Raw genomic sequence first — 21,484 nt, forward strand, 5'->3', positions numbered from 1 at the left:
AATATCTTCACGTGAACAAATACACAGAAGTCGGAACATTATGCATGGTTTCGTGAACTGATACATTAGTCACGAAAATAACAAAAAAAATACCAAAACATGATTGTCCCATCCATTTAGCACAATGAAAATGTAAATCTTGAACAGCGTTTTTCTCGGTTTGCTGTTTTTCAATATGGGACTCTTATGCTGTTATGGGCAGAATAATAGTTAACAAAATCCTAAAATAATATCCATGTATTCGTAAACTGGTTGATCATATCTAATATAATTGGCGGTGTTTTTAGTTTCCATTTTCTACTTTTTTTATGTAGATAGATGTTGTAAAATAGAACATGTGGCATGAAAGGGCCGACTGTTGGAAACATCCTTGAATTTTATCAAAGTGTTTGTTACATTGTCTTTGTATTTATAAACAAAAAAGTGTGACGCGAAAAACCCGCAAACTAACCCCGGTCCCGGGCGAAATTCGTAGGCGATATCCTGAAATCATCCTACAAGCTTCACAGAACACTGCCATAAAAATATAATAGTGACGCATGAATAAAATATTACGATAACATTAGGTGATACTAAAATCATGACATAGCTCCTGAAATCACGAACATCGTTTAACTATCTGCTCTTTCAGTTGATACTGTTGATAGAAACCAGTGGACCGCCAAATTATGACTAAGAATCGTAGTATAATTTAAACATGCCCGGGGAATAAACTCTTATTCTTGTTTACGACGAAGCGGTTCGAACGAATAGTAAGCCCATTTGATTTTGCTGTCGTAAACGAGAATACGAACCACTTTAACGCCACGTATATTTTTGATATAAACTAGTTGTTTGTAAACACAAATAGATTAATGTGTATGGATGTTTAACGACTGTGAAGCTGGTAACTAGTTTCGGCTAAGCAGTCAAATAAAAAAATGCGAGCTTCAATAATCAGGATTTCAGGAACTTGTTCACGATTTTCATGAACGGTTTAGTTAACAAAATCGCGATTTTTTTATGAATTTGCGAATCGATTCTTTCCGTGATAATCTTTCTTGTTAAAAAATGCCTAACTGAATTGCTAGTCCTACAAAAAAAACTACAAATATGATCGCTCGTATTTAAGCTTTGGCTAAGGCGCCGTAGCATCCCGTTCCGGTTTACAATGTGAATGTGGCGAATTAGAAGATATTTCAAAAAGCTGGATTTTACCGATAGTTCTGAATAAGTATGCGCATTACTAATGAAGAAAATAACTTGAACTTATTCTTACACATCTCTTTTAGGCAAATAGATATTAATATTGTAGCATATGCTTAGTTCAAAACCAAGATGTAAGAAATAGGGTCACAATAGGCTCGAGAATTGAACTAAATCAAACAAAACTATAAGTTAGTGTTTATTGATTCCTGAGTAAACTAGCTCATCAATATTTTTGATCAAAAACAGAAACAACGTTTCTAAAAATTTAAGTCTTAGTTCAAACTTTAGGGCACCCCAAAAAGACACTAAATTACACGAGAAAGGTAAAAGTGACTTTTTCTGGAAAACTGTCTTAAATATATGAGATCGCAAGTATTTAGGGTAAGGTGGGGCAAATCCGACCTAGTAAATGGTTTTGGCTGTAAAATGCTCATTTTACATCGGATCAAGTCGTATTAGATATCAAATTAAAGGTTAGACTTCTGGTCAACTTTCTATGTATAGCATTTTATTCGTATTTTGGGAAAATTTTAAGATGCTAGCGTTTTACGAAAAAGTTCAATTTTGATGTTTTCAAAAATGGTGGGGTAAACCTGACCGCTTATGTTTTTTGTTGATTTAGTGTAGATATTACCCAAAGTTTATGGTTTTTCAATGATAAATCAATTGAATGTTATGTTATTGAATTGTAACATGAAGAAAATGGAATACAATTTCACTCTTTGAATGTCAAAATCCCAAGCAGTAGCAAGTAAAGATATTCCCATTTGCATTTTGAAAAAAATAATTTTTTTAGCAAAATAAAAGGTCGGATTTGCCCCACGGCGGCATTTTTCATTACGATGCTATAAAAAATTTGAAAAAATTGGACTAAATTCATCTATGAACTTTGTAGGACTTTATTCAAAGAATTTAAATCCACTTACATTTTTTATGCAATCACCTTAACAATCAGAAATAGCCTGTAGTTAATAATGCACAAAAATCAAACCAAAAGTTGTAAAAAACACTTATTGTCGTTTGACCATTTCAATGAAGACTAATAAAATGCTGTCATGCCACCATTATGATTATTTTCGATGCTATACGCGACAACATTGATATTAGTTTGCGTAGTGCTTCCGATTTTCGATAACAGAGAGGGGGGTCGGGTTTACTCATGCTTCATTATAAATGACACGAAAGACATTAACAAACCTTCTGGTGGGATTCCATCGTTTTTTCAAGCTTACCAGTATCCACTGATTGTTTAAATTTCACGTGACACACTTCTCGAACGCACGATATGCTACGTTTTGTACTTTGATCTTGATTGTGGTCAATGATCCCTTTTCCTTTTTTGGACATCTATGAATACGTTTTATGCAATTTACCATGAAAACATGAAGCTACTTATCGCAGTGCGCTTGAATATTTCATTTTAAACTACTGCGATGGCATATTGTTTAGAACATAACACTCGGGGAGAATCGTGTCGACTAACAATCGGGCGACTATATAAAAGTAAAAAGCTAGTACTTTCAGTATGTTATGATGTTGTTTGCTCCTTAACGAGTTATTTAAGGTGGAAGTTACCCCAAAAATATCTTAAATTTTTGAATATCTTTTTAAATTCAACAGATAGGAATTAACAATATTCAGCAAAAATATGTATTTTGATACCGCAAATAACTTTGTGGAAAATTTTAAGAAGATACGAGAATGTCTAAAAAAGTTATCATGAAAAAACTAATTTTAAGGGGTCTTCCATATAATATGTTCCATAACTCGTAAACTACTAAAGCTAGATATATGGTATTCAGCAATTTCTTTTGTAGTAACATTTGCTACAACTTTGCCGAAGACACAAAGTCTCTATCTTAATTAGTTCGGAAAATAAATTTCGTATATCACTTATAGGTGAATTAATCACTGAACGGTATACTACTGTGGATGCGCAATCATAAGAACAACAACTTCTCCGAACAATCTATACCTCTAAAGTCAACGGTTTAGACGCTATTAATTTTGAGCACGAAAACGACGTTTTAAAACACTGTGCAACGGTCGGATTTGCCCCACCATACCCTAACTACGAGAAATCCTTGAAGTTTCGGTGAGTTTATCAAGAAAACAGATTTCTCACGAACGGGTTACTTTTATTATAAATTAGTTATTCGACTTCGGCTCATCAAAAGCCACTAAGCTAGCAGCGGATTGACACTAGCTCCAAAAACGGAGACACTATTTGTGTTCCTGGGCAAACCCCTAAAAAATCAGCAAGAAAAGGAGTTCATTTGAGGCTTATGAGAACTAGTGTAAGCGAAACATTGGCTCGGCTTAGCAAACCGATGCAATATGTATTTCGATATATTTATTCCTAAGTCGAAGCATGTGGGTAAAAACCAATTTTTCTCCACTAAGAAGAAAATTAGTTAAAACCACGTTTGCGCGTGAAGGGCCCACATTTATTGTAGTTGAATACTTTAAAGGGATTAAAAATATTGTTAAATGCGTCCAAGAAAAAGCCCTAAAATTGAACATGCTTAAAAGATTATTTTTTGATTTAAAGATTTTATTAGAAGTCATCCTATATACAATATCCAAACAGTCTCATATAATCAAAATGCTAATGCCATTCGGAATGTAAGCCACCGCAAAATTATTATTCACCAAAACATCTTGAAAACAAATTAGTTATAGGATTCGATATTCGACTTCGTCTCATCAGAATCCGACACTAACTTGGTGACAGTACTAAGCTAGTGCCGGAATGACGCTAGCTACAAAAAACGAAAACGCCATTTGTTTTCCTGAACCAACCTTCTGCGTGATGTCCCGCAAGAAAAGGAACTCTGATGAGAATTAAAATTGAAAATTGGTTTGGCTTAGCAATGCAATGCAACGTGCACTATGCTCTATTTCTTCTCAGTGAAAAAAATTAAGGGCAAAACTATATTTTCTCCATTAATAACAAAATTGTTTAAAACCGTCTTTGTGCGTGAAGAGCACAAAACCAATAACTAAATTAGTTATGGAATTTGCGTTTCGATTGCGTTGCATCAGAATCCCACACTAATTTAGTGACAGGACATGAAATCCTACACTGAAAGCGTTTATTTTAATATTTTTGTGAATCTGGATGAGAGCACAGCCGAGCTAAGATTGTCACAAAAGCACGTCGCCGGACGGAGAAATGAATTCTTCTACATTGAAACATTGGGTAACTTTTTGTCCGGACATAGATAATGGAGTTTGTCTAATGAAACTAGGATTAACCTGCATTATTTCTTCTTTTGTGACCCAGGTTTAAGTCACTTCTTATGCTCAGACTACCCCGTGGAATTCAGATTGGCACTTGTCAACTTTGTAATGAGAGATGGCACCTTCGATACTGGACGCAATAAAATATTATTGTAAGAAACCCGTGACCAAACTCCATCTCTCATTACAGAAAACAAAGTGGTCGTTCATCTTTCTATATTGTCAACTCGGGAATCCGACTATATACTACATGAAGCACTGTGGTCCAAAATACCTAGAAAAAGGTAAAGGAGAGTGGAAGGTTGTGAACCGGGTGTTGCTTTCGTGACAGTATTGACAGACAAATCAGGAACAATAGTAGAAGTCTGCTGCCAAAAGCATTTTTTGTATTTTCAAATTCACTTACAAGCAAAAATGTAATTATTTTCATTAAATGTAAACCAAAAAGCTCTAATGGGATAACGCTAAGCAGCTTCTTTGTTGAGCATAAGCATTAGCATGCGTATGATGACCGTACGATTCGTAGTTGCAACTCCGTTCTTGACCAGACGTTGTTCACATAGAGAATCAACGAATGCGACCCAGGAGTACCACTCCATTTTCAATGTGCACGTTTCGAGAGTTCTTTACTTTGAGATGCGAATTATGGCACCATTCACATACTTACAGTAATTGTGGACGGCATGGAATGTTAGTGTAACAAACATTATGAAGACCGTGTATACCTCTGCATCTCCACGTTCGCCACGGGAAGGAGTTTTGTTAATAGGATGGAGTAAAGAGTTACACTAATCTGTAGTCACCTTGATAAGTGATACGATCTATGCAACTCAAATGTGTTTATTGCTCTGGGCAGCCAGCTGCCGAGAATTTATGATAGATTTATCGATTAGTGAATTAGCTTGGAAATGCTCGGTTTGAAAAAACAACTTCAGCTCCGCACAGCTGACAGTCAGAAGTTCTTATGTTTAATTGAATCAAACGGCATGTGAATGATTTTATTATCCCTTCATCATATCTTCATTCCGGTAAAACAGGACATTCCATGAAAAATTTAATCTAATGCTATTACCTATGTGATTGAAAAATTCATAACACAAGTATTATTTAAGGTTGGACAGAGAATTCGCAAAATTCGCAAACAAAAAAAGCAGTTTTTTCCAAACCGTATGTCAGATCTTCATAAAAATCAATCAGCGTATGTAGAATGTTGTTACAGTACTGCTGATTGATTTTTATGAAGATCTGACATACGGTGTGGAAAAAAACTGCTTTTTTCGTTTGCGAATTTTACCCTTTCTCTGTCCAACCTTAAGGTGTATCAGGCCCGTGCGCAGAAATTTCTCAAACGGAGGGTATAGTTTTTTACGCTTCTTGTAAAAAGATATAGAAACATTCAAACTTTGAAGATTTTTTCCGAAGTCATTTTAGCCGTAAGAAAAGTTAACAAAGATTTATAATTTATAAAATGGCGGTTTGAAAGCTATTTTATATGGATTCTTCTTGTTTGTAGATTATTTTATCAAAAATATATTACATTAGATTTTCATCAAAACCCACCAAATCGAATTTCTGGCTTTCATTCTGTGTTAATCGTTTGTTTTTTTTTTTTCAATTGCTGCTTTTTCTTGCTTGCTGTCCAACCTTCGCGTGATATCTGACATGGTCTGCTGCATATATCGTCGACTGTTGAGACACGAACCTATCCGAAGGTGTCGACCATAATGATTACATCTCTTTACTCGCGTAGTTCCTTACCCTTCTTGGCGCCACTTGTTCCTATTTATCTGCTAGCTGGTACTGAGAATTTCTTGGCGGCGGTATTTCTCCCGATATCGATGCCCATCTTTGCGAGTTATTTAGCTGTCAGCCCTTTCCGGCGGAGGGATCATCGGCGGTCACATTTCTTCAGACAACGATATCCCAATTTTCTCCGACTTAGTATTTTTCGTCCTTAGCTCCCGCTGCTAGCCCGCTGCCCGACCTTTGCGGTGTAACTGGTTTACTCAAAGCTATTGCTAATATCGAAACGTCAACCGATTCAGAGATGTCGATCAATTGAAGTTACGTCCCTTTCCAGCCACCCTGGTGAGGCTTCTTCCTTACTTTCTTCAACGACTTGTTTCTAGAGTGACCGAACTCAAATGACATTTTAGGTGTCAAAACGGCTTGCAGTATAATTATTTTTCCCGAACAAGACGGTAATAAAATTTCAAAAGTAATTCAAAATTCTCATGGGAGGGATGAGGCCTGAGGTGGTATTATGATAAGAAATTTAATGACAATAATGGGTTGGTTTCTTTCCCTTGCGAACGAATGAATAAGGTGTTAATTCCAATGATACCAACATTCGCGCGTGTTGTTTGGTTAAATAAAGCGCATTTTAAACGGTATACACAAATGTGCAACCAATAACATGCGAGCAGGTTTTTATGCTAATTATTAGAGCAAGATTGAAGATAATAACAACGAAAAGAAACTAACAACATTGTTCTTCGTGCTGATATGGTTGCCGCAAATTGGTCACAGATTTTCGATTATTCTTGAAAATTGTCAATTCTTAACCCTCATGCAAGATTTAACAGTCTTCAATCCACTCAGATAAGACCATGCGTATTCCTCACACAAATTAAATACCCTAGTGGGTCAGATAAATACTAAACAAACAAAGACATTAATATGCTCAGTCCAAGGCAATGTCAAATCGATTGGCATCACCCGGCAGTTACGTGTTTCCAGGCCATCAAATCAAAGAACATTTAAAATTATATACGATAAAATGTGTGCAACATAATAAAATGGTACTAAAGCTAATAAATACAAAGTTATTTAAATTAAAATGAGATTGAAAAAAAATAGTTCCATACCCAAGGTGGTTCAGTTTTGAAGATAGCATTTTTGATGAATCGCCTTATAAAAATAGGCAATAAGGAACGCGGAGGAAAATACCATTCTTAGATCACGAAAAATACAAGGGTTGTACTTCGCATTGAACATATTAAAATCGGAGCTGCCTCAATCCAATTGTTAAGGCTACACATCGAATAAAGACAACTAATATTATCAACACGTCATCTAAATACAAATTTCACTTGTTCTTAGCTAAGGTTTAAGCACCTTTTGAATTTTAGGTATTCCTAAATGGTTGTATATGGTATGTTCATAACGATACCGAGAATTAAGGTGACAAGTGAAAAAATAGAAATATATACAATTGACCTCAAAATTTGAAGCCTTATCTTTCAGATTTAGGAATTCAACTCAACTGGACATTTGACCAAACACTAGGATAAATGGGTTCGGATGGCTTCACACTTGGGTGTTGTTACGACTGTCATTGTTGCAGCAGAGTTTATTCAGTTACGTTATATCCACCGGAGAAGACCGAACCAACGTTCGAAACGTTTCGACGTTACAAAAAGTAGTGTGCGCTAAAGTGTATCTTACTGAACAGCTGGATAAACTGTCATATGGCTTTACAAATACAGAATAAACATGAAACTGGTTCCTGAGGATTCTGATGAAATCTGTTTCATCAGCTGGTATAAAGAATTAAAAAAAAAGAAAAATACAAATGTTAATCAGCAATTGTATGAAAATGGAAAATGAAGAGCTTTCTACTGACTTAAGTTGTCAGAACAAATGGTCGGTGTTAGGTCAGACCGGACTAAGTGACAGTGCATTGATTTCGAGAAAAACGCGTTTAAAGTTTGAATCGCAGCATCCTTTACATTATAATTGGAGAATAATTTTTACCATAATTCTTGTTTATTGTTTCATATTTTAAAACAGGTAAAAGTAGAATGTAGATGAAGAAATTATTTATACAGTGCTATCATTAACTCATTTTTTGATGTTTTGCGACTTGGTCCGGTCTGACTTAACACCGACCAAATATAACTAAAACAACACTAAAAATGAACACAATGTCGACATTCTCAAATTCTTTGCTTCAAAACCACTGCACACTTTTATATCGCGAATAAACATGAGTTATTCGAAACCAGAGCTTCTGTATTTGCTGACACTACTCGGGACTAGTTATTGCTACAGGCGTTCACATGTGTCGTGTGAGGTGTTTTTTGTGTTTAACTAGTGCTAATTTGGATACCAGTAGTTTAGATACATCGTCTAACTAGACACTCAGTTGATGCCAGTTACTGACGAGATGAATACTTTTCTCTTTGATTTCCAGTGATCAGTTGTGCTCATTCGGGATTTTCTCTTACTAGCAAGTTTTGACAATTAGCTTTAGATACCCACAGTACAAGCGCTACCCTGAATATCCCTTTCAGACATTTATTGTTACCCAAAAAATCCCCAAAATGATGGTCCAAAAGCATTGCCATACCATAATCATGTTGTCCTTCTCCTATTAACGTTGATTGATCGTTTTCCACAAAAATTCACAAAGCTTTATAGCCTCACAACAGTTAAATCCGAAGTATCCACTGCAGTTTTCTGTTTTTTTTTATTTTTCGGTACTACCAAACCCAACTCACAACGTACTGACCGGAATGACCGACAACATAGATTGGTCTGGTTGAAACTACACTTAAAAAACTCGATCGGGATCGCGTCTTCAGCTACAGTAGAACTTTCCGAAGGGACTGGCTACTTTCGAAAGGCACATCCAAGTATCACAAAATTTTGCATAATTAACTAATTTAAAACTACGAATTCTTTCGTTGTGTTGCCTAACTTTCATTAAGTTGACTTTTCGGACATTTCTATGCACAAACACACTAAAGCGACGTAGGAGTAGCGCTGATTGATAAGGCGTTTACTACTAAAAAACGAAACTACAGTTATCACACAGTGCTTGCAAAAAAATTGGCGAGTTGGCGAGCGGACAATTGCACCAGTTATGATCAGTACCTACGAGAAGGATATGGTTTGGTTTTAGCGAAGCGATTAATTTGATCTAGCTACTCGGTTTGGTTCTTTAAATTAGTTGTCACTATTGGAACGTTCACTTCACGATTTAGTCCGGTCACGATTTTCTCAGTTTTGGTTCCGTTTCGTTCCGGAGACAGTTAGTGGCGGTAAGGTTCCAGCTGGTGATTGTACACCGAACCACACTTGTTGGTATTCATTGCCGTTATCCGATGGCCGGTACACAGATAGAAAATAGTCCGATACGGTTCACAGCTGTAAATTCATTGGACGCGGTCCACACGGGCGGTCAGCTCCAGGAAAAGCCTATCGAATTTCGCGAACTGCTGCTCTATGAGGTACACATACGCGTGTCTCCACGAAGGTATCAACGACAAACGTCGGCATGTAGAGGTGGCACCGATTCACTTGTCAGAGCATCCACGGCAGCAGCGGTAGCGATTATCACTGACAAACACGACGTCCAAAAGCACTTGGCAATGGTTGGAATTCGCGCGCGCCTGATGAACTTTGCTACTACAAGAAGCAACAAGAGGCTACAAGTGGCTTGCCCAAAAGCTAAATACACACGAGAGAGAGCGCGAAAATCCGAGGGCCCGTCGTAAAAGGAGAGCGCACTGGAATTGGTCTGCGCAATCGATAGATTGGAACTGGTGGCTTTCAGGTGAAGCTTCAGGGTATTCGGCGCCTGTAAAATTTTCCCTGCATCCAACATGTGCTGTGTACATCTACAGCTACACGGAGAAACACACAAACGCTGGCAGAGAAAAATAAAACGGAAGCAGTGGCAGTGGTAGGTACTTTGAGGCACATATACCCAGCAGTATCAAGCCGACTCACACAGACCAATTTCGACCAGCCTTACGGCCTTACTAGCACGCAAAGCTACAACAGCGAGGCAGGAATACGCCTCTGGAAACGCCTACTCTCCCCACTCACGGAAAATTGTGCGGGCTATGCGATGCTATCTCTGTTGTTAGGTATCTATTTCTCACTCTACCATGCTCGCTGGCCACGGCTGCAGGCAAAGTGAGCATAGTCTTTCTCTCGCTCTTTTTGTGTGCGCTTCTTTGAAGTAATATCCCCCCACAGTACACCGCCGCTTAGCCCGCTCCGGCTCGGATCGGATCACACACATATTTGGTGCGTTTTATGCTGTGAGGCGACATATTGTGGCCTACTGCTGTGTGCACATCGGCTGAGGCCCGGTTGGAGCAACTAGCAGATAGCAGCAGCAGAAACAGATCTGCGATGCGATGGACAAGAGAGACATTCTACGCAGTTTCGTGGCGGTGTTGGTGAGTTATTAGAGCATGTTTGGATTTGCCTTGTGATTGTTGCACGTTATAATTTTTTTCGTCGCGTTTTTCGTGTTACGAGAATTTTCTTAGAAAAATCTCTAATTCTATGCTGCGGACCAGGCAATCGAATTACCAACTACACTATACGCCACAGTGGGATCAATCCAAAAAAATTTGGGACAAAACCTTTTGAAGATCTCAGATATCATTTTAGAGCCAGCATTTCTTCGTAGGGTCTGTTCACAATACACTAATGTTTTTTTTTTTCGCGGGGAATATAGGCCGCGTAAACGAAAAGCGCGGATATTTCAAAATCCGCGTAAATGAAAATCGCGTAAATTTCAAAATCCGCGTAAAAATACCGCCAAAAAAGGCCAAATTTTCGAGGCAAAATTGTTTTTTAAAATCAGTTTTCGACTTTTACATATTAGAACCTTAATTCATTTCTTTAATATGTTCTACAAACTTGTAGGCATCTCTAAAATACTTATTGTTATTGTACTTATTGTTAAATAAACTAATTAACACCACCAAAACTATTTTCCATATTAATTTTGCACTATCAAATTAATTGTTTGAGTGACTATTTATGTATTATGGTTTACAACATACAATGTGTTTGTTATCTATATGTACTATTAGCTATAAAGCAACTAATATATTTTTCATGCACTTACATGTATGTAGAACATATTGAAATTATCAATTACGGTTACACTATGAAGTATGAAATCTCTAAAATTCCCGGGATCCCGGGAATAGATAAGAAAAGTAGTAAAAATGACGTGTTTTCTTGAAAACAAGTTATCAAATCTAATTAATTGCATGCATATCTGTCCTAAAACAGTTGTCAGAAGATATCGATTTGGTGGACTACACAGTATTGAATCATTTGATAACTAATCACTCAGTTTATACAATATCAACTTCTTTTAAATGATTTTTCTTGGATCAACCTCGGATAACCTAATGGATAACGTGCTATAGAAAATTGGCAAAATAGGCTCATTACCCTATTAAGCTGCAAAAATTTTGCGTAAAACGCAATTCTGATCAGATAATGAATGTTGTTCTTTATGTTAATGTTTATGTCGCGTGGTAAAACGTCAAATATATCTGCATGACATTACTTTTCATGCCACAAACTTGATGACGCTCATTGCACAACATTGCTAGAGTACGCTGACATGAGATGACATCATCTTAATCATAATGTGAAGGTTAGTGGCGCAAAATACAATGTCATCGACACAGTGGCCTTATTGTTTTGCCTGTACCTGTATATAACCACTTAATCAGCATGCGTTCAATAATGTCTTCATGTTAACATATTTTGAAATGATGGATGGGGGTTTTTAATGTGAGGATGCATGGAGGGAATGTGGAGGAGGATTGTCAATTGGGGATGCAACTCCCAATAGTATATTATACCTTCCATTTGGGACTAGGTTAGTGAAAATTGGTTCAGTCATTAACGAAGGAACGTTATGACTTTAGTTCTGGAATATGTCCGAAACCCGGGACTTCCCGAAAAAATGGACAATGTATTCAAAAAATCTTTAATTGATGATCTAGACCTGCATAACTAAAAAATTGGATGTCAAATTACATTGACTTGAACCTCTGAGGTTTATATAGGAAATATTTGTGTGACCGCAGTAACCAAGTTGTAACTCCGGAACTAAAATTCATATCTAAATGATACCAGTCAAAGGGAGTATTTCTTTCATTTGAAATCAAGTTTGCAACAATCGATCAAGAATTCACTGAGAAATAGAAGTCACACTAGCTTAGAAACAAGTTTCCCGATGCCATCCATGTGGTCAAGGCTACTTTGATTGATCATAACTGGTCTAGACCCGCAGATCAAAGAATAGGTTCACCTATTTTAATATGTTTATAATGACGATGCAAATTTATATGGAGATTTGCTTCAATCCGTAACTTCGGAATCGGAAGTTCATTCAACGAAAAAATCAATAGCAGCCTATGGGAACATTATATCATCACACTAAGCCAGCCAAAAGTTGTTCGGTAATTTCTTTTGACGACTACCACAGTAAAGTGATATTTTTACGAAGCTTTCAGCAAATTATTTAAAAAATTGCGGTAAAGTTTTCATTTTTAACGATTTTCAGTAATTTTTCGAATAATTTGCTGAAACCCGCAATATTTTTCACTGAATTTATCAGCACTTTTGTTTTTTTCGGTATATAAACATTATCCAGTAAAAAACTGACTGATTGTTCGGCAAAATTGTACCAACATTACCGAACCTCGTCAAAAACTTACAAAACAGGTACAGCAAATCATCTGTCAAATCGAGGAAACTACTGACTGACCAGTATTTTTTGACGTTTGGATAGAACGGATTGCGGAGAGTTCAGTAACCGAATTGTTTTACTGAATTGATTACCGAACGGTTTGCTGTTTAAAAACCCAGTAAAATTTTACTGTACCCAGTAATTTGAATTAGGTGTGATTCTACCCGGAATCGTTGGGCAGACCTTGGCAGCTACTGGCTGACCCGCTGAGTAGGCTAAATCCACGGCCGGGAACTAGATCGAGTATATCGGGACCAAGTGGGGAGTTAAATTCACAGTAAGGTAGATTCACCGCCGTTAACTATCCGACTGTATGACATGACAAAATGGGAGCTAATTGGCTCACGAAACAGACATAGGTATCGAGAGACACCTTGTCGTCGGGGAGCTCTTAGTCGGAGTAGGGTGGTTTTATCGCTGGTTGAAATCTGAGTAGATCTCGATAAAGCTGGGAGTTAAATTGCTCAAGAAAGCGAGTATCGGTGTCGGGAGAACTTTTTCCGTCGGGGAACTCTCAGTCAGAGTAGGGTGAGTTCTCCGCCGAGGACTATACGAGTAGATCGTGATATGGCTAGGAGCTGAATGACTCATGGATACAGGAGCTAAATGGCTAATGGAATTAGCAGGTAAATAGCTCACTGGGCCGAGAGCCAAAAGGCGATATATGGAGTGAGGCTCCAAGATAGCTGCGCAAGACTCGCTAACAAAAGGAAGAGTAGCGACGAAAGTACAATAGTTCCGTGGGGAAGATGGGTGAAAAATAGTAAGAAGTGTTTTAGTAGTTAACGATACACGTATACACCAGGAGGTTTTTGAAGCTTCTTAAATCTCACTATAAGGCATACGTACATAGACAGTTGCCGATCTCGACGAGCTGAGTCGAATGATATATGAGACTCGGCTCTCCGGGCCTTGGTTAAAAGGTCGGTTTTCAGAGTGATTGCATATCATTTTCTATAGAGAAAGACAAAAACGTTGACTTACTTGCAGTCGTTAATAGAAAAGACAGACTGAATCATTCGGTCACGTACAAAATTCATTCGTGGATTTGACCACAGTCGTGACGAAGATCGAAGCCGCAGTGGTGTCTTGACCATTGATGTCACTTTCCGAAGATCCGAACGAATTGTCTTGTCTCACTCGTGCTCATTTCCTAAATGGATCAACAATGAACTTTATAGCAGAAAGCAATATAGTGGACGTGTAGATGAGCTGATTGAACTACTACCATTCAACGTATCTTGCAACAATTTTGGTATAACTGGAGCCAGGAGGATCTGCAAACTGCAAAAATTCGCAAAAATAATGGGAGAAAACAATAAGATATATAGTGGACGCCTCGTGATAATCGTCGAAGAATTTCAGCATCCAGTGAAATGGTCACTTGCCAAAATTCGCTTCATTCATCCAGGACCAGATCAGCTTACAAAAGTCGTAACACCGTTCGTGGTGTTTTTACTTCCTTGTGAAGCCTACGACGAGTCTGCAGCAAATGATTCAGCACCGGGCAGTGGACATGGTGATGGCTATTACAGTAAGTTCAGCTTAAATTTATATAGATTCAACCCAAAATTATCAAACAATAGTCCAATGTTACTCGAATCAGCTGGAGAAATCTACTCAACCATTAGGATGCAAATGTAGAGTACTACAGATTCCCATATAAATAAATACCACTACCGAAAGCTTTGAAGCCATTTCCAAACTATTCATATAATACTCACCATATTGGGAATACTATTGAGATATTCCATTAGTTTAATTCAGCTATTAAACTACCAATATAAATAAACAAACATTTGGAATGATTTATTATTTGCAAGGACTAATAATTTATTTGCAAGGACTTGCATGTGTGAAGCATTTTAATATAAGTAGCCATAGTACTGAAGGAAGAGCAAGGAGGCGAAGGAAGAATGTTTAGAAAAGCGTGGAATAGGGTCACATGAGCAAGCTTAGAATTTCCCGACAACTTAATCTTTTGTCTTCAACGGCAGGAGTCAAGATGTTCTGGCATTTTCATCAAATCCGAATCATCTGAGTTTGCGGCATGCCTCCACAAGCGTAACGCATCTTATGCTTCACTTTAAAAGTACCTAACTATGCCATGTATTGCCACTAACTTGACATATTTTTTTAATTTTCAAACCTGCTGGGTGATTACTAATAGGGTTAATAGAGGAACCCGGGGCTATTCGGACCTACTTAAGCAAATTGTCTTTTAGGAAAATAGATATAAAAGAATTTATCGGTCAAAGGTCCTAATTGTTAGTTTGAAACCTCAGCTACATTTTGGAGTCATAAAAATGCATTTGCACCACTTCATGGCAGCGCTAAGCGACGATTTGCAAAACTCTACGTTTATCATGCTTTTACAATGTAGCAGTAATTCACAAGTAGCATTTCTACTTTTACAGCACACTACAAGTGTCTTTTAAGTTTTAAGAAGAGCTTCAAGAGGGCCGTAAAACCTCAATTGTTGCTAGGGATTCCGACCTCGCTGAGGGGTAATCCAGGTAATTTATTTAATTTTGTTTAATAATTGGGCTATGAAATATTTATTGGAATAAATCCTTAAGGAGCAAAAGAAAACAATTGTGTTAAAAAAATTAATCTGGGTTACCACAGCTGTCGATTGGCGCTTCATGTATTTTATTTGCTGTGGCGTGGCAATCGTGCGCGCCGACGCAAGCCGCCGAAAATGGTGGTTGATGGAATTGCCTGTCCGAATAGCCCCGTACGCTTATTGCACACAAAAGTGGTGAGCGTTTTGAAAATATCACCCAAACAAAAATCATTCCATGAAATAGGAATCTCAAGCTTTCTAAAACATCTACCCGTTATTTTTTAAAATTGTTTTGGTTGCGTTAATCACGGTTTTGCCATTATAATGGTTTTTGTTTTGAGGATGGTAAAAAATGAAACACGTTGTATTTCCTTTCTTTAAAAACTGCAGAATGAGATTGACCTGTCAAAATTAATGTTTCAGACGGCTGTTCATTCGGGGAACCACTTGCGCAAGTGCCGGATGGTTAATAAAATCTTGAATAACTCATTAGTCAACCCAATAATCAACTTCCTAAAGTGTTCGTTATACTTTTGAAATATTCTAGTTATGTACCCAGTTTTGAAGAACTAGTGAAAACACCAAAAATTGCACCTTATAGAAAGTTTAATGGCCCATCCGCTCTTATAATCCAATAGTTGTACATGTAACTGATCAACCAGCTCCATTTGGAACTCCAGAAAAATAAAAAAAAATAACGAGCAAATTATAAGTTCAATTTTGGGCAATTTTCGCGTTACGTAATTTATGAATGGTCCCTTATGTATATCTGAGGAATATTACTAATACACTGGTGGTATACTATGAATATCAAAATATTCTGATGCGTTAATTTAAAATATATGGGGAATCGCAATCAAACGGTCGCACAAAGAGAAACTTGAAAACGAAAAAGAGAAAGATATGTGCACCAAGAGCTGCACAATTTCATTCAAAGAGTCACCTTGAAGAGGTACTTTTTGGTGCCTCCCCTCACTGACAAGCAGGTAGGAAGGCTAATCAAACTACAACTCAGATAAAGTTTGATCGGAAGAACGTTTTTAAAATGTTTTTTGGTTGCCTTCTCTGCTTCTGTGCGCGTGGGACCAAGATTCACACTAAAGAGCCTCTTTATTTCTACTCTTTGAGGTGTGCAGCCATGGAGTAGAATGCACGTATGTGAGCAACATACATCGGAGTGAAGAGGTTTATTGAGAAAAAGAAGAGCGATGGTTCGCATGAAAAGTGCAAAGAGCGTTTTTCATTCTTCTCTTGATTTGCTCTGAGGTGCATTATATCCCTGTGTATAACTAACGAATGATAAATGAAAATATCTTATATTTAAAATTCAGTTTATCGTTACTTTAACTCGTTTAATCTAAAAACTATTATGTAAGATACTTCTATATTTTTTGAATAGTTTTATAGCAAACGAATTATATGATTTGTGATAATTATAAATGGAATGGAAAGTGTTTAATTTGACCTATATACTGTAAGATTTATTTCAATTCGGATTGGTCTCATAATAGCTACAATAAAAAAGTATGTACCGTATCAGATTTTTTTTTCCACTAGAAAGCTGGAGAAATTTCACAAAAAATGTTTTAATTTTTTTCAGTTTATTTTTAGGTATATTTTAAATTCTTTATAAGTAAATTCAAAGTTATTATTAGAGTTTTCGTCAATTTTCTCAAATAAGTGAAAAATAAACATCACCATCATCTTCATCATCGAAATAATGCATCTTGTCGTTCTACAATTTCTTATTTGATATAATATTATTGTCTCACTTCGTTTCGACGCTATTCCATTTTAAGCACTTTTTCCTTGCATATGAAAAATATAACGGTTTCGAACCCACTGAGTTTGTATTGACGTTATTTTGTGTTTAATATTGAATTGCAGCGAATATGGATAGTGTCAAAGAATAAATTCTAGAGAATGTTAAGAGTCGCCAAATGAATACCCGTAATGATAACTTATGTTACTTAATACTTAGTAAAATTACGAAATTATCGAATATGACCCTTCACCATTCCTTCGAGATATTCTTAACAATAAACCAATCACCCTGTATAACATTCTGAGAGCGAAGCTTGCACAAACAAAAATTTACCGGTGTCTTTGAAACTTTTTGTTCTAAGGCAAGGTACATATAACACAATTGCGTGATCGTCATTCGTACTCACCTGTGGTCACTGTTACTAAAGTCAAATCTGTTTCTAGCTTTTTAGAATCCCGCACGACTCTTGACGGTGCATCTCTTCGCATGGCAAGTGCAACACTTCTCTCCGACGCTCTCAATTTACAACGCAAGCCGGCCGAAGCACGCTTTAATGCTTTCCGGGCAGCATATTGGCAAAAGTCCTCGTCGACCCGGCTCACACGCTTTGCCAGCCTGGAACGGCAGCAGCAGTAGCAAATACGGCAGCGGCAACAGCAGCAGGTCAGTATAAAGCCATAAGCAGCGGAAAACCACTTGACTCTTTTATCCTCGCGGCTGGTCCGAGTACTGTCTCTTTCCATCTGGACTCGTAGACCCGTACACACAACTTACTCACACACTAACTCCCGGCTGAAACGGAAGAGAGCCCGAAGCATAAAAACCAGTGCCAGCAGCCAACGCCAGATCCCAGTGACGGCCGCCCGGGATGATGATGCTAATGCTTTTTGCCCGATACCGAAGGGAGAGGAAATCTTATGCTTTCTGTTTACATCAAACCAGGAAAAGCGCATCTCCCAGCCTCTCTATCTGGTGGAGGATGGTATTCTCTCTTTCTGGTACTCGCGTTATGTACGACCGACGCTAGTGCTTATGTATCTCGTCGACGACGTCGTCGTCGCCGTCGTACATTGTGTGTGTCTTCGCTCGGTCGGTCAAGTAGCAGCCAGCAGCAAATCCGGCGAGGAAAGAAACAGCTAGGAGGGAAAATTTACGACCACCCCGCCCGAAGCAACCCCCAGCCAGATCTTTCATGAAACCGAAAAAGCAGGGGTTGGAGTTTATGCTTGTCGCTCTCGCTCTGCCTTCCTCCCTTTGCTCGTTCATTATAGGTACCTACGTATGTATATAGCTTGCCTGTCAAGTCTCAGTGCGACGATGGGGGTTGAAATTGTTACTGTTTGTTTTTATGCTTTACCGTGTGCTACTGCCAGGGGTTGCTGATGCTGATGTCTATATTTTATGTTTTCTCGCTACTCGCCGTCTTCCGTAGATTTACTGTGTGTAGTTCTTTACTTTGTGCTTTATTGACGCGACTAGGGCAGATATAATATCCCGATTTTCATTAAATCTTTCGTTGCACAAGGCATTTGGTAGCGAACTGTAAGTTTTCTAAATTTCGGAGCATCAGTGTATTCGCTAAACAACAAATCGGATTGCATTGGCGAAATATCGCATAAGTTGAAGGTTCATTAAAGTTTTAGCCAGATCAATCTAGAAGAAATTGGCGGAATGTGTGTAAACGGAAGCGGGATAATTTTGATCGGCCGTCGTAAAATACAGAAAGCAAAGCGGGTGAACTCCAATCATGGGATACTGCTTTGTTTGCCATTCCACCTAGAGTTCGTTAATTGTGGGTAGCATAGTAAAGTTTGTTGGTTTTGCTGCTACTGCTCTCTCCCTGCAGCTTGTTTAAGAATGGAGGAGAATTTACGGCGGTTCATATTCGTTATCAGGAAAATGGTAGTAATTAAAGGGGAACAGTATAATAACAATATCGTAAGTCTAGCGTTGGAAAAGATAATATAAAAAAGATTTGTTTCGTGGAGGAAAGGGGGTCGTTGTGAGGCCAAGCATACGTTCAACAACTGTAAATGTTTGTTTTCTGACAACTCAGAAGTGAATATTCCAAAGCTTTGTTATGAAACGAATCTCAGTGTTTTTCGAAGAAGGCAGGGTCGGAAATTTTGTCAGATCGAAAAATATGTTAGTTGCGTTAAAACTGCTGATTAAAAAAACTGATTGACAATCGCTTGTTGAACAACAACGTATTGGATAACGAAATTTGAATTTAGTCCTTCAGAAAGGCCGAAGTGGGATAAAAAGCCGTTTTGTTTAAACTACAAGCTACGAGTGGAAGTTTTTTGCCTCTTTAACTTTACATTAGGGGAGCCCGGGGCTAGTTGGCGGTTGGGGTAAGTTGGCGGAATCCCCTTTTCTCCGTTTCTATTAGACATAAAGCGCTCTTTCTCGTTGTGAACCTCAAGTAATGTGAGACGCATTATCCAATGTGTTTTCTTAATTTAAAACATTTTGTGTTATTTAAGGTGGTTTTCAATATATTCCCCGAATGATTATATTTTTCGATAGTGCGTGAAAAGAGCTTTCAGTATCCGTATAGATATTACACTTATCCATGCATAAAAGTAATTTTTTAAATCCTTTTTTATAAAAAGTGCGGTTGGGGTAAGTTGCGGTGACGCACACGGGGCAAGTTGGCGGTACCATTTACAGGGCAAAAATAGTCATCAAATATTTTCATTTCTCGAATTCACTCCAAAGTAAGAGAAACTTTTTCTTGTGTCTCTCTTCAATGCAGGGGACAATTATTTCGACCTGAAGAATTTCGAAAATTTGCTTTTGAATATGGAGTACGCGTTGAAGTCAAAATGACGGGGTATTGAGACTGAAAAATAATGAAAAGTGTCGAATAATATATAGTTTTATTGAAAAGACAATCGGCACATTTCATAAGGACCACTGATGTAATCGAATTTCCATTTGATTGCTTATTTTTTGGCATTCCGCCATCTTACCCCACACATACCGCCAACTTACCCCGGGGCTGGGGTAAGTTGGCGGCTTTTCCGCATCACATATTTTTTTCTCTAGAAATAAAGACAACGTATGAAACATTTTCATAAAATTCAGAGATGTTGCCAACAGTCTGCCCTTTCATGCAACGTGTTCTATTTTGCAAGATCTACCAAAATCAAAGCGATAAAAACCGATTTAATCCACCTATCAGTGAGATGAGACATTTCTTACACGTATCACTGTTGTATTATTCATTAGCTTGCCGATCACACGCTAAATTTACGAGCAACTAGATGTGAGATGTGCACGAATAACGCTTCGAATAAACTGAATAAATTAAAGAAAAATAATAAAACAAAACAAAATTTAAAATAACAAAGTTATTCATAAAATGGACAGAATGGTTAACATAAATCAAATTTATAAAATAAATAAATCAAATTAGCTCAAATTAAAATTAGACGATATTAAAACGTAATGAAATTAAGAGAGTAAATTAAATTGTTTCAGGATAAAAGCTATCATACAATAACATAAAGGACTGGCTAAACCGAATTGATTAAATTAAGCAACTGAATAAAATATGTGAACTGGGAAAAACTAACCATTAATAAAATGATTGAAATAAATAATATGAATAAAACCATAAAAAATTGGAATAATAAAATAAATAATATGAATAATATGGATTAAATTAACTCTCATACATAATTTTCTAGCACATATAGGGTTCCAAAACCGTTTTTCTTAAAATTGTTAGAGTAAAGAAAGACGAAAAACCTGTTTTGATCAAGATAGATGCTTCTCTAGCAGTGTTAGAAGCTGCTGAATTTTTACATACCAATCCTTAATACACATCTCCTGCAAAGTTTTCAATAGTTCGTTTGGGCAGAAAAGGTAGCCGAAAGCAGTCCAAATCAATAAGATTTATCAGTTTTCAAAAATAGTTGAAGAAAACGAAGATATATCAAAATATAATTTTTCACTGATAACTGAAAATGTCTCTGGCAGCACTGCTCCAGTGAAATCCAATCAGAGCAATTGCAATAACTTCAGTTATAGGGATCTTTCTTGTAACTATTAGCGCTTAAATAAACGGTGATTGTCACAATTATTAGTTTTACTTTTTTGTGAAGAAATCTTGTCCAACCCCAAAGTTATACTGCCCATGAACGCATATTTGTCCCGTTTTCTATGGGATTTCCTATCTTTATGGGCTATGATT

At 37.3% G+C, this 21,484-nt stretch overlaps 1 protein-coding gene across 7 annotated transcripts in view; it reads right to left on the reverse strand.

Moving 5' to 3' along the window:
* LOC131693780 (transcription factor AP-2-epsilon) overlaps positions 1 to 21,484 on the reverse strand; it is a 402,059-nt gene that overhangs the window by 208,837 nt on the left and 171,738 nt on the right. For 2 of the 7 annotated variants that reach the window (XM_058981901.1, XM_058981902.1), the window contains exon 1: positions 8,783 to 10,156. The exons of 2 other annotated variants lie outside the window; for them this stretch is intronic. Coding sequence is in view for 2 of the 5 variants with exons in the window: in XM_058981908.1 (XP_058837891.1) it covers positions 8,783 to 8,791 (9 nt within the window). In the remaining 3 variants the exon portion in view is untranslated. Of the gene's footprint in view, positions 1 to 8,782; positions 10,159 to 17,689; positions 17,764 to 21,484 lie in introns of those variants that run through there. 3 more of the 7 variants (XM_058981903.1, XM_058981908.1, XM_058981909.1) reach the window with 3 other exon arrangements.

Source organism: Topomyia yanbarensis, chromosome 3, assembly GCF_030247195.1.
Source record: "Topomyia yanbarensis strain Yona2022 chromosome 3, ASM3024719v1, whole genome shotgun sequence".
Classification (NCBI taxonomy): Eukaryota; Metazoa; Arthropoda; class Insecta; order Diptera; family Culicidae; genus Topomyia; species Topomyia yanbarensis.